The sequence below is a fragment of the Acinonyx jubatus genome, chromosome B4 (genome assembly GCF_027475565.1).
Source record: "Acinonyx jubatus isolate Ajub_Pintada_27869175 chromosome B4, VMU_Ajub_asm_v1.0, whole genome shotgun sequence".
NCBI classification, from domain to species: Eukaryota; Metazoa; Chordata; class Mammalia; order Carnivora; family Felidae; genus Acinonyx; species Acinonyx jubatus.
The window spans coordinates 28,114,066-28,127,688 of record NC_069387.1 but is presented as its reverse complement, the minus strand read 5'-3'; the positions used below and the strand labels follow the sequence as shown (position 1 = coordinate 28,127,688).

The window sequence follows — 13,623 nt, the reverse complement described above, 5'->3', positions numbered from 1 at the left end:
ATGAGTACTTAGGAATGTGGGGCCCTGAAAAGGGAAGTGGGTCCTAAAATAGAGTCTCCTCAGATTGGTCATGTCACCCATGCTGGAAGCAGTCATATCCACAGGCCTTGAATGCTTATGTCATGTACCACGAAGGTAAGCATCAGAAAGACACCTAGAAATGAACTCAAATCAGAACAGGTCAGGCAACAGAAAAAGAAGGTATAATTTACTGTTTGTTTACGATGCCAAATGTTTAATAGGACCCGAGTCAGAAAAATACTAAATTTCTGGACTTATTTAATATACATGTTCTTAGATTAGAAGCAAAAGAGTAGTAAAGACATAGCCAAACTCTGTTAACATGCAAATTGTATTTTCACTCAACAGAATTTGTTGTACCTATTAGTGCCAGGCACTCTGCTAGGCATTGGGGATGTGAGAGTGACTCTGGCAGATGCGGTTCCTCTTCCTAGTGGGGAAGGAATATAAATAACCACGAGAGCTATGGCAAGAAAGGTACAAGGGACGAGGAGAGTACAGAGGAAAGGCATCTAAACCCAGGCTTCCCTGCAGTGACCGGAGGGTGAGATGTCATGGGATCAAGAGTGGGGGTGGTGGTGGTTAAGGGTTTCAGGAAGAGGGAGCAACCTCTGAGGAAGCCTTTAGTTGCCAACTCTGACCTTCCCAGAAACACTTAGCCAAAGGGAAACCCACGATTTAGTGGTGAGTGTCTAAAACATTTAGTTTCCTACCCAGATTCAGCCCAAGGTAAATCAAGTGCAGGATGACAGTGTAATACCCCACTTCACAGAGAGATTTCCAAAGAAAATCTTGATAATAATTAAAAGAACGACAGCAGGTCAGGCTTGTTGATGCATTTTATTGTGAGATGGGGGAGTCTGGTAAAAAACTAGAAAATGACCATGGTGTAACAAGGAACTTAAAAATGAAGAATCAGATTTGTAACTTACATACATGAATACAGGAACAAATTGGCACAAAATGTTAAACATTGTTCCCAACACTGTTTATATAAGGTTATCCTAATTTGGCTTACTAAGGAAATGAGAGTTTTATGGTTAGGCTAATCTCTTAATAAAACTGCAGAGCATCATGCTATTAGTCACACAGTGAATTTCAAAATTTAAGAGTTTTATATTAAAAACTGGGTAAAGGTAAAATGACTTGATTGTAGTTGTAAAACTAATACATTCCCATTTAAATTCTGTTCTACAGTCCAAGGCAAGTATAAATGTTAACATAACACTGTTAAATCAAATCTCAATGCAAGAGAACCAATTGCATCTCTACTTTAAATCTTATCAACTTTCCAAATTTTCATACTAAAATATATTATTGTATTAATACAAACTACAGTATTATACACTACACTGTGTAATAAATAAAGAAATATAAAAATAAGACACATAAATATAAAAGTTTTCTAAAACTAAAAGTACATGTCAGTAAGAAGGGTATTAATACTGCCAGGTTTGAAGACGTACAGTACAAAAATGTTGCACAGATCTATAAACTAAAAGAAATAAAATAATACTGATAGGTAAAAATCAGCTAATGTTGTTAATAAACTGGGTCCATAATAACTAACATTTGGAAACAGTTATGAGCCAAACAATGATGGCATGTCCATGTCTGAAATGCAAGTACATGGATAGAGCAGATTAGAAAATTTCCCTTTCATTTCTGTAGAGAAATTTTGAAAGTCAATTAACGCAAAATGGATGCTGAGGAATTAAAGGGTGAAATGTCCCAGTGTTTAGGTTTCTCTGACAAGAGTCAGTGGTTTTAAGTTTTATTTGGAATTTTGATACGACAAACACATCGACAAATGCTAGTTATTGTAGGCCACACACTGAACGAAGGCGGGTTAGAGCCTTGAAAAATACTGATAAATGGCACTTACAGCACACAGGTCTTGCTTAAGGCCAAAGGAGACACAAAGCTTCATATCATATCCTTCATATTTGTCACCACATATTCAAAACACGATTACAGACACTGATTCTGACGACTCTGCTGCCCTTCCCAGCATTAACACTGTTAGTCCCTGCAATCAGAACTCAATGGCAATCTTCTGAACTCCATTTGAAACCACATGAGTAAGAAACTTCAGTTCTTCTATTGGCTGCTTTCTTAAGGCTAACAATACACTTTAAATGATAATACTCCACTATGACATCTAAGTATTAGAAATTACTACCTTCTAGATTGGATTTATAAAAGGTAGCTAGCATGGTTTGGAACTGCATTATACTTCTCTGTGAAGGGAATTCTGTAGTGCAGAAGTTCTCACATTTTAAAAAACATAATAAAATACTGAAGCGGATTTAGCATACGTTTACCAATAAAAAATTATAAAATTTCTCCCAATTGTACAGCTTAAGAATAAACCAACGTAAGAGTGATAATACTGACAAAAATGAAACAATGCCAGATGCTTACCTAATTGATCAGTTTCCTTTAACCTGTTCAATCTTTGCTTTCCGAGTCATTAAAGTTTTCTAATCTGCTTCGTGTTACAAACTTGTTCCTAACTTTGAAAAATGCATGAAAAATTACTAGGTCTGAGATCAGGCACACCCGGATTTTTTTTTGTGTGTTTTTTTTTTTGTATTTTGTATTTTTTTAAATTTTTACTTTACACAGTAGTGAACAGAAACCACAGTATACAGGTTACTGTGTTTCCATGAAAAGCATGTATAATATAGAACAAACTTCATTACCAATTAGAATTTATTTTCCTTCTAGAAAAACTATTAGGCTTCATTTGTTTTTTCTTCTGACACCTGCTCACTATTCTCGCTTACTTTTTGTTCTAAGCTGCTTGCTTGATTTACAGCTTCATCATCCTTCATCAGACCTTCAGTTTTTGCCTCTTCTCCCTCATTCTCTGCCTCTTCTCCCTCTTCTTCCTCCATCTCGTCTTCCTCCTCCTCCTCTTCCTCGTCCCCTTGTGGTTTTTCACATTCTTTTTCTTCCTGCAGTTCTTCCATCTCTTTGTCCTCCTCCTCGTCTTCCTCTTTGTCACTATCTTCATCCTCTTCCCTTGTCAAACTCTCTCTCTCATCTGAGTCGGCCTGTGAGGGGGACGCCTGAGCACCAACGTGCTCACTCCTCAGGACTTCCGGTCCCGCCTCTTCCTGCTCGGTGCTATCGCGCTCTTCCGCTTCTCTCTTGCAGTAGGAGTAGCGATGATTCATGTGTTGCGAGTAAGACCCAGAGTGTGAGAAACGCTTGCCACATTTGTCACATTGATAGGGCTTTTCTCCAGAATGCAATCGCATGTGTTCAATCAAATGATGTTTGTGTTTAAATGCCTTTTTACAGATTCCACACTCGTGAGGTCTTTTACCTGCAAAATAAGAACACAGCCATGAAACAATCCTCACAAGGATTTTGGGGGCACTTCAGTTTGGGGAAAGCACTGCAGATTCACTTTCCAAGTCATCAGGTTCATCAACATACCTGTGTGTTCATATTTATGTCTCAATAACGAGCTACTCTTTTGGAATATCTTATCACACAAATCACAAGCATACATTCCATTTTCTGTCTTCCGCATTTTCTTTTTGGGTGGTGTAGAGTCAGAGTCATTCTGATCCTCTACATTTGATACTCCTTCTGAGCTAGTGTCTTGCCTTTCATCCTAAAGGAAGAAAAGAAGATAAAATTTAATTTCTACTTAAAAGATAAACAAGAGACCTATATAAAAGCATAGGTTAAAAGAAACTACTTAATTAAAAAAAATCTTTTTACTTTAGAGCAAGAGTGCATGGCATCTCCCTCACGAGTGGGGGAGAGAGAAGAGGGGGGCAAGAATCCTAAGCAGGCTCCATGCTCAGCCTGGAGCCAGACATGGGGCTAGATTCTATGACCTTGATACATGACCTGCACCAAAAAGCAAGAATTCGAGGTGTAACCAACTAGGCCACCCAGGTGCCCCGATTTATACTTTTAATAATTTGACCAAAGCAAGCATACTACTCATCACTGCAGATGGGCTCCAAGGGTGGGGCTAGGTGACAGGTGGGGGTTCATATAGACAAAAGGGAGGTTGGGGGCAATATAGTTACAATGATGACAAACACAAGTGATCAACTGATGAAAAGAAAGGACACCAAAAAGAAAGAATGTAAAATGCATAGTAACCAAATTTATTTGGTCCAAATAAATAATACCTTTATGAGAAATTTGCCAAAAATATTAACTTAAGGGTTTGCTACATAATCACTAATTTCCAACTGCATCACTGTTTTCATTCTGGGTTTTACAGAGCAAAAGTTAAGATTCTATTTTTACAAAGTGGTCTTTGAATTGTGTCCTCCAGAATTTCAGAGTTCTATGAACTGACCTCCCTGGTTTTTTTTTTTTTTTTTGGAAAAGAGAGGTCTGCTCTACTACTTTTCTAAGGAACAAGATGAAAAACTGTGCAGGAGAGTCTGCATTTTCAAACAAGAATACTTGCTAGTCAAAATAAATCTGCAGACTTTCAGTGGAATAAAATAATTTCAGCAGTCTCAGGGAGGTACTTTTGTGTAGGATGCTCATGTAGGTAAACAACGATTGGTAGAGGAATTGGGTTCCTCAAGATCCTCCCATCTTTCCTAATGTCTTCCGTTCTATTGTCTCTAAACCCACAAATTTTCTGAAAGTTCAAAGGTTTTTACAACATTTCTTCTAGTTCTGCAAGGTGGGAGAGGTGCAGCCATTTGGGTCATTTGTGAGCTGCCGGTTTGCGCTGAAGTAACCTGACTACTTTTATTGCTATTTGATCTGGTCATATGATTAACTGAAAGGTTAGTGGGTCTCCCTTTATTCTTCAAAGGTGTACACAGTGTTTTATACACCAAGAATCTAGGTGAAGTCATTGGTCATGTGAGAATTTTTTTCAAGAGTAATCACAATGGCAGGAAACCCAATCAGTAGCAATATTTAAGGGGGAAAAAAGCAGCAAATACACATTTGAACAGGATATTGTAATTATGTTCATTGCACCTACTTATAGCATGAATTTGGATAACAGATCAAATTTATCCTGGTATTTGGTTGATTCAATCAGAAATTGATGAAAAAAATTGGGGGGGGGACATCAAGGTTGGTGACCTAGAAAAAGTCTGGACAACGAGCACACAATAGTCACACAAAATGGTTCTATCTAAAACCACATCATGGATTTTGGGGGGAAAGTAAGGAGGGAAATGTATATATAGATTCACAACAATGCTTCCTCATATATATTAATTATGACTGAATACTGTTTTAGTTCACAGCTCATAAAGTGATCAGCACATTCACTAGATGGGCTCTTTGTATACTTAATTCTTATTTAATTAAAGCCTTTAACAAACATAGGTGTTAACACATAAAAAGTAATAACTAAGTTCTGCTGGGGTGAAATGTCTATGAATGGCAACATGGTTTCATGTGTTAGTTATCATAAGGCAGAAACCGTTACTAATTTGGGAATATAACTATAAAACCAGGAATCCAATTAGTCAGTATTCCAGTATTTCTTTTCTTCCTTCAAATAGTCAAGTTTTTAGCTGAGAATTCTCATTATCAGAGTAGAATAACAATTAAAACTGTAGTTGAGAACTATCCCTTGGATTAGTAAAACACTGAAGACGGGATGCTACAAAAGTTAAAGCAAACATTCATCTATTTCTTTTCAAAAATGATAGTCTGTATCAACCTGCTTGGCTCTACAGAGACTGATCTTTATTAGAAAAAATTCACTGAAGGGGTGCCTGGGTGGCTCAGTCAATTAAGCCGACTCTTGGTTTTGGCTCAGGTCATGATCGCTTAGCTTTGTGGGTTCGAGTCCCACTTCAGGCTCTGTGCTGGCAATGCAGAGCCTGCTTGGGATTTTCTTTCTCACACTTTCTCTGCCCCTACCCCACTTGCGCGCGCGCGTGTGTGTGTGTGTGTGTGTGTGTGCGCGCTCTCTCTCTCAAAATAAATAAACTTAAAAAAAAAAAAGGAAAACTTTTACTGAAATAGGTCGAACTAGCATTTTACCAAACAACTTCAGGATGGGGAGGACTTTTTTTTTTTTTTTTTTTTTTTGGTTACCTGATTCCCATTTGGCTGGATCACTTTCAAGGGTGGTTCCTGGACTGCAGGGCTGACGGTAGTAGAGTATGTGTAAGCCACCTGGGGAATCAGAATAGTCTGCTTATTGGCAGCTAGTGCTCGCAAGCATGGAACACTGTTCTGGTCAGCAATGGCCACGATTGTGGGTAACTGGGCAGTGACTGTAGGTATAGCAATATTTATGGGGTTGGCACTTGGTGGGATTACATTTACAACTGGTTCTGAGTCTGTAACACAACTGTCCTTTTGTGGCTCCTTTTTCGCACAAGATAAGTTCAAGGGTTCTTCCTGGACAGAATAAACACTGTTCTGGTAAACACTAGTGATAGTTGACCTTTCCAATAATTCTCCCTGTTGCTTTGGTAGTGAAAGATCAAGAGGTTCTACTTGTGGTTCTTCCTGTGCACCTTCCGCTGTGTACAAGTAACCCTGTGTATTTCTGGATGAGGAAAGGTTTAGAGGTGAGGGGGATGATGGACTACTTCTGGAACCATTGATGGCTGATCCCGCTGGTAAAACTGGAGAGTTAGTCATCTTCAGGGGGCTTTGCAGACTTGCTGTGCTGTCTGGGGGTTCATTTGCATTTGTAGATTGAGGCTGCTCATCGTTCTTTGCAGGGATATTGACTTTGCCTGGTTCGGGAGAAGATGGTTCAGAAGACTGCACTGAGATCTGTCCAGCTTGCATCTTTTCAAACCACTTTTTTACTACATCCAGTGGTAGGTTTACTGAATCAGCAATTTTTGAGAGCTCTTCTGCACTCGGTTGTGCATTCAAAGCATAATACGCTTTTAGAAGAGACAAAAGGTTCTTTAAAGGTGGCTGACTGGGAGACAAATTGCCATCTCCGCTTGATGAAACAGAGGACTCGGGCTTCTCAGCTTCTGGTGCAGGGAGTGGAGGGGGCTGAGCAGGCTGCTTTAGGTCATAGTGCTTTAATTCTGGAAGTGCATTAATATCTCCTGGACATTCGTCACACAGAAGGCAAGTGCTATCGTTCACTCCTCCTTCAAAGCTTTTGTCCTTCTCAGATTTAACAGTAAGATCTTCGGGTAACTTTTCACTTTTGCAACTGTTTGTGGGGACCGGATTTTCTTTTTTTAAATTCTGAGGAACAACTTGAAGTTGGCTAGGCTGCTCAAGACTGTAGTTAATGATAATTTTGGTTGTTCCATCTTGATCAACCAAAGGAAGACTGATGGCGGAAATAACAGAATGGCCACCTTGCTGTATGGATGAAGCATTGATTGTTTCTTGTTCTTTGGATGCAAGATTGGCTTGATTATTCTCCAAAACTTGCCTTATTACATTACCATCTACTGCCACTTTAAGTACATTCTGAATATCGCTTAAATTGATACTTATGGGAGACACCAAACCAACTGTTGGCAGAACAACAGCTTGCACCACACCCTGAGGAGAACTGGTTGCCTGTAACGGGCCACCACCACTAAAAACCCCATTTTGTAAAGGGGTTGAACAGTTGATTCCTGAAGCAACCACAATGGGTTTGAATTCATAATCCACAGGTTCAGTTTTAATTTGGTTTATAGAAAGTTGCTCTTGAAGGGGTTTATTCTCTATCTTTTGCCTTATCTGTGGTCGTGTGGGACTGCCTGGTGAGGCCGAAAGAGATGGTGAGGAACACTGAGATGTCTTGAGTCCTGTTCTTGGTCGCCCATTCACAGGCATCAAGCTGATACATTTCTTGCTGCTTATGTGTGAGCTATAGGAACCAGAATGGGAAAAACGTTTCTTGCAGTTTGGGCATTCATATGGCTTCTCTCCTAAACAAAATAAATTACATTCACTGCATTATTACACATACATTTTTATGTGTCCACATTTTCCTTTAAGCAAGCAGTATCAATTTAAAAAGAGGTTACTGTGGATCTTGTGATACAATTTTATTTAGAATCGTCATTTGCAGTTCTGAACTGACATAAATGCTATGAAGACTAATAAAACCTTAGTCTGAAGTACATGTGCTAGCCAATCAGGGAATCTTTGCAGCATATGTATGTAATATTTCTGCTAACTTTTAAACCTTCAAATAATTCTCAAATAATTACAGCTGACTCTTGAACAACATGGATTTGAACTGCACAGGTTGACTTACACGTGGAAGGTTTTCAATAAATATAATACAGTACTGTAAATGTATTTTCCTTATGACTTTCTTAATAACGTTTTCTTTTCTGGAGCTTACTTTATTCCAAGAATACAGTATATAATACATATAACATATAAAATATGCATTAATTGACTATTTATGCTGTTGGTAAGGCTTCTGGTCAAGAGCAGGCTATTAGTAATTAAGTTTTTGGGAAGTCAAAAGTTGTATGTGGATTTCTGACTGCACGGGGCACCAGCACCCATAACCCCTGCATCGTTCAAGGGTCAAACGTACATCTATTCTTTCAAATCATTTTTGTTATCTTATTTCACCTCCCTATGTTATTTTCTCTATTTCACTATACTTAACCATCCATAGGAGAAATTATTAGAAGAAAAGTAAGTAAAATCTCCCATAAGACTTAAGTACCAATATCTATCCTTGACTGTATACATCATACGAATACCTACACTTCCCATATCCACAAGGTTTTAAGGTTTCCTTGAAAAGATCTTCTCAATGAGAAGAAAACTTTAGATATGAGGTACTGCTAGGAGCGATGGCTTATTAAACTAGGAGGTATGTACTCCTGGAGACATAAGGCAATGTTCTAATGGGTACGCAAAACTTTCTTATAGTTTCAATTTTAGTGACAGCAGTTATGGTAATTTAAAACATTGCAATATTAAAACACAGATTACACTATGGAGAATAATAAAACATTTGTGTGAATTGTTAGGAAAATAACCACAATGTCAAAGAAGCACCTTGCTTGTACAGGCCTTCATCAAGTTGCTTCCCTAGACCTTTGGGGGTACAAGGCATTTATTCTTCTTGGCTGTTAGGGATACTTTCGTAGAAAAATTTGAAAAGCATGAAGCCAAATGGAATATTTTCATACAAACCTAATTTTCACTTTAATTTTAATTTATAGTTCATTAATTTGTAATTTATAGTTTTCAGACTGTGAGTCTCAATAAGGTGGGAACCTGAGTCTTCTGTGCCATTTATCCTTTGTGTAGGTCACAAAAATGCTCACTAAACCTTTTCAAGATGAATGAATGGCTAATTGCAGAATTATGAAATACGGTGATGCTAATTTATCTACTCAGTATCAAAATAAAGCTCTTTCTTTCCTCTGTTCTTTTTAATAATTAAAATGGAAGCAGTGGGAGAGTCGGTGTAAACTCTTCTAATAATGTAATTTCAGTGCAAAGTTTTTAAAAAGTGACTTATATTTTCTCAAAGTATAATTACTTGAAGAATCAGATATTAGAACTGGAAGTGATCTAAGAGGCCCTCTTATTCGGTAAAAGAGTTCATTTTATATCCTTGCAATAAAAAATTCATTTTATATCATCCTTGACTTTGGCTAGTCTCCTGCTTAAGCTCCTTTATTAAAAGAAAGTTATTACCTGCTGGACAGCTCTATGAAAGATGGTCTAGTCTGGTTCTGCTGAGGATCATGAATTTGGGTTCAAAACCTGGCTCTGTCACTTACTATTCTCTGAATCTTTCCAAACTTCAGTGTTTTGGTGTGTAAATAAATGTAGATACATCCTCAATGGACTGTTATAGCAGTTACATGACATAATATAACAAAACTTTTTGTGTGGTCTTAATACATGTTAGTCATTCTTTTAAAAAGTAACTCTGGGGAGCCTGGGTGGCTCAGTTGGTTAAGTGTCTGACTTCGGCTCAGGTCGTGATCTTGCAGTCCGTGAGTTCAAGCCCCACGTCAGGCTCTGTGCTGACAGCTCAGAGCCTGGAGCCTGCTTTGGATTCTGTGTCTCCCTCTCTCTCTTCCCCTCCCCAGCTCACACTCTGTTCTCTGTCTCTGTGTTTCTCTCAAAAATAAATAAACATAAAAAAATTAAAAAAAAAAGGTAATTCTACTGAGAGCTAGGTTGAGTACTAAGCCAGATTTCCCTTGTTGTAACAGCCTACTTTCCTGCCCACTGATGCCACACAGAACAAGTCTAACTTTTCTTCTGAAAGCCAGATTTTCAAACTGATGATGAGCTGTCATCTGCATCCTTAAACTTCCTTTGTGTGGATTAAATATACCGTGGTCCTTCAAAGACTCCTCATAGGACATGGTTTTTGGAACCCTTACCCACTTGTTAACTCATCTCTGGAAATTCTCCAATTTATCAATATCTTTCCAAAGGGATGCCTGAAATATGATTCAATACTCAAAATGTATCAGGAAAATTTCCAGTGGGGGTAAAATGAGGGATATGTTTTAGTATATCTCCATTTTAACATTTTAAATTATTGGATAACATTTTAAATTACTGGATAACATTTTTAGATAAGCTATATGCTTGCTCTCTTGCTAGAGACACTCAAAACATAAGAATCTATAATATAGATTATTTTTATCTTTACAAACAGGGAGACAGAGGAGCACAGTGGCTAAGGCAACCACTTTGGAGTCAGGATACCTACACTGGGGCTCGGCTTTGCCATGAAGAGGCTGAGTGACTTTGGATAGGTTAATTAAGCTCTCTGAACCTCCATGTTCTCATCAGTAAAAAAGGGGGAAATAATAGCATCTATCTCATAAGGCCGTGGTGAGGACTGCATGCATTTATGTACCCAAATAACTAGAATGTGGCTGTAAATAGTTAAGTATTCAATAAATACTAGTTATCATTATTATTGCCGGGAGTTACCTGATATTGTATCATCACCAGAAATAAAGTGCAGAACAAACGTTGTAAAGCCAAATCCACTATGTTTGTTGGAAAATCTCTTGTTTCTAATTTCCTAGCTTTACGGTTTATAGCTAAAGTATATCACCTAATTCATCTGTCCTGCAACTGTTAAACCCTGGAGGTGGCATCAGGAAGTTGTGCTGTGAAAAGTCAGATGTCCCATGAGTACTGATTTCTTTTTTGTAATGGCGGAAGTGGGTGTTTGGTTGCATCTGATGTAAAAATTTTCCAGGCTAAAGGTCTAGGGCTATCGAAAAAACCTAAATTATTTTCTGGAGAGGATCACGGGCTGGGAGCAGGAGCTCTTTTGCCTCACCTCTGAGTGGAGGGGAGGTGATCTGCCCCTCATCATAGCTCACCTCCCACAGGCAGAGTTCAGATGATGGGCAACACACATGACTCTGCAGAGGGCTCATTTTAATGGTATCAGAAGAGAGCAACAATTCCGGTAATTTTAGGGAGTATAATTTGAAGGCCTTGATTAAAAACACAGCTGAGAACAAAATTACAGAGGTTTCTTTAAGGCTATGAAGCTCATCCATTGCTAGATACTCTAAACAGTGCTTTCAAAACTATCTGTGGTGAAGGGTGGGGTTTTTTTTCTTCATTTTTTTTCGTTTTAAATTTCCAATCTAATATCAGATTGATATTGTATCAAATATAATAAAATTATCACAGCGTTTTCTTTGTACAATAGTTTCTGAATGCTTGCTCTCAATTTCTGTAATTTGCCTTTGCAAGACCCAGTTACCACATGTTTACAGATTGCTACCAGTCCCGGGAGGACACTGAATAGCCCCACTTGGCTACCTTCCCTTGGAATAAACCAGACCATCAGAAAGCTGTACACTCGAATTGTATCCAAGTGGCTGCCCTGGAGACATGCTTTTCCTGAACTGCATTTTGGTGAAATATCACTGGCCTCCTATTGGACAGTCTTGTTTTAAAAAGAAAACCCTATCAAATTCTCTGCTGTATTATTTTGAGGATATTTGGGGGAAATGACATAAAACGTATTTTGTCCTTTCCCCTTTATGATGCTCCAAGGAACAGCTTTCCCTATGGACTTACTTAGTAGCAGCAAGAGTGATGCTTTTTCTAGTCACTGATTCCTTTTATTTATGGACTGTCTGGGTCTCAGTTACTGACGTAGTTTTCTTATTTCCCAAACCTTAGAGTCTGATGTGTGGTCCACTTTCAGCACGTGCGTGGCATTTCGTGGTGTTCATTTGTTTTCATGCTTACTTCATGCTTGTGCTACTTTCTTTACTTTACTTTCCTAATATATTTTTATAAATTAAAATTTCCTGCTGTATTAAAGGCATACAAGCCTCATATTAAGACAGGTATAAATACGTAAGGAATGGACTGCGCACAGCACAGAGGGTGCACCGTGAGCCGTGACGCGGCCTGAATTTTCACTAGCTACTTCAGCTGCAGCAGCAGCGCACTGCTAACAAGCTTACCGGAAGCTCTTGACCATCCAGACTCCTAACATTTTTCCAGTACAGACAGTAGTAGCTCCCCACTTTCTACTTGATCAAGACTGCTTTTTGAATGTCAATGCAGAGTTTTGTGATTAAATATCAACTTCCTGTTTCTAGCCCTGCAATTTTAATCTCTGGTGTGACCCATGCTTCCCAATTTTGTATCACCTGCAGGTTTGGTGAATCCTCCTATGTAAGTGCAACAGGACCATGTGACATTCATTTTGTACGTGAATCTTACTCTAATTTTTACTTTTTCCTTCCTTTACCCCCGATCTCAAAATTTAAGAAAACTCTCTTGAATTAGCTATATCTCTATCAACAACTTCAAATCATCTGTGGTAAGAAAATAATAGGTCATTAAAAATGTATTATTGATGGAAATTTTTCAATTGCCCGCGAGCTTCTCTATGAAATAGGATCTTGTGGCAACTGCAAAAGACAACAACCTCTAATTTCCAGAAATATTAAAGTGTGAAAATATTTAAATGTCTATGCAACAATCTTGGTTTCAACAAAAGTGGTAACTTTAACATTATTTAGCCCTCAATGAGCAAGACAGTAAAACTTCTAGAAATGCGGTTCCAAAATAAAACACAGATATCACCAATCACCCCTCACAGGGCCACCCGCTGTACTTTTTTTGTAGGATATCTGTAAGATGTAAATGTCAATACAATAATTTCCACGAAATAAGCCATGTGCAGACATCCATAATTTCTCGTTAATTAGAAAACAGTTCTTTTTCACTAAAACTATTTAAATCTAAAATAACATGTCAAAATTAGTCAGGAGATGAACAGATTTCATAGTGCCATGTGGGACGCTACCAAGCTTTCTTTATAGCTTTTGTTGAAGTGGTGCCGTTAAAGAAATGCAAATTACAGTTCTTTATGTTTAGAAGTTTCTAAAACAGACATATTTTTTATCATGTAGTATCATTTTATAAGTAACAATTTAGAAAGTGATATGGAATAGAAAGGTGAAATAATAGGTGAACACATTTTTCTTTTCAATTCTCAGTGCTGCCTTGTCTGGCTAGCTCCGCATCACCCCACACACCATTTTCTATCTGGAGTTTCCACTTCTACTTCTCTCATGTTAAGAATGTCTCCATCTTACTTTCTTGTGCAAATTGTGACTTGTGAATCTTCTTTGTCCTTCCCTAGCTAACTGTGCAAAAGAGGCAATGAAATTAACATCC

The 13,623-nt window shown here is 38.1% G+C and overlaps 1 protein-coding gene across 4 annotated transcripts in view; it reads right to left on the bottom strand.

Annotated features, from left to right (window-relative positions):
- Nucleotides 1-842: 842 nt before the first annotated feature.
- ZEB1 (zinc finger E-box binding homeobox 1) overlaps nt 843-13,623 on the bottom strand; it is a 194,929-nt gene continuing 182,148 nt past the window's right edge. For all 4 annotated transcript variants that reach the window (XM_027073750.2, XM_053225483.1, XM_027073751.2 and 1 more), the window contains 3 exons: nt 6,076-7,883; nt 3,469-3,649; nt 843-3,355 (listed from right to left, as the gene is read on the bottom strand). In XM_027073750.2, coding sequence (XP_026929551.1) covers nt 2,760-3,355; nt 3,469-3,649; nt 6,076-7,883 — 2,585 coding nt within the window. In that variant the 3' untranslated portion in view covers nt 843-2,759. The remainder of the gene's footprint in view (nt 3,356-3,468; nt 3,650-6,075; nt 7,884-13,623) is intronic.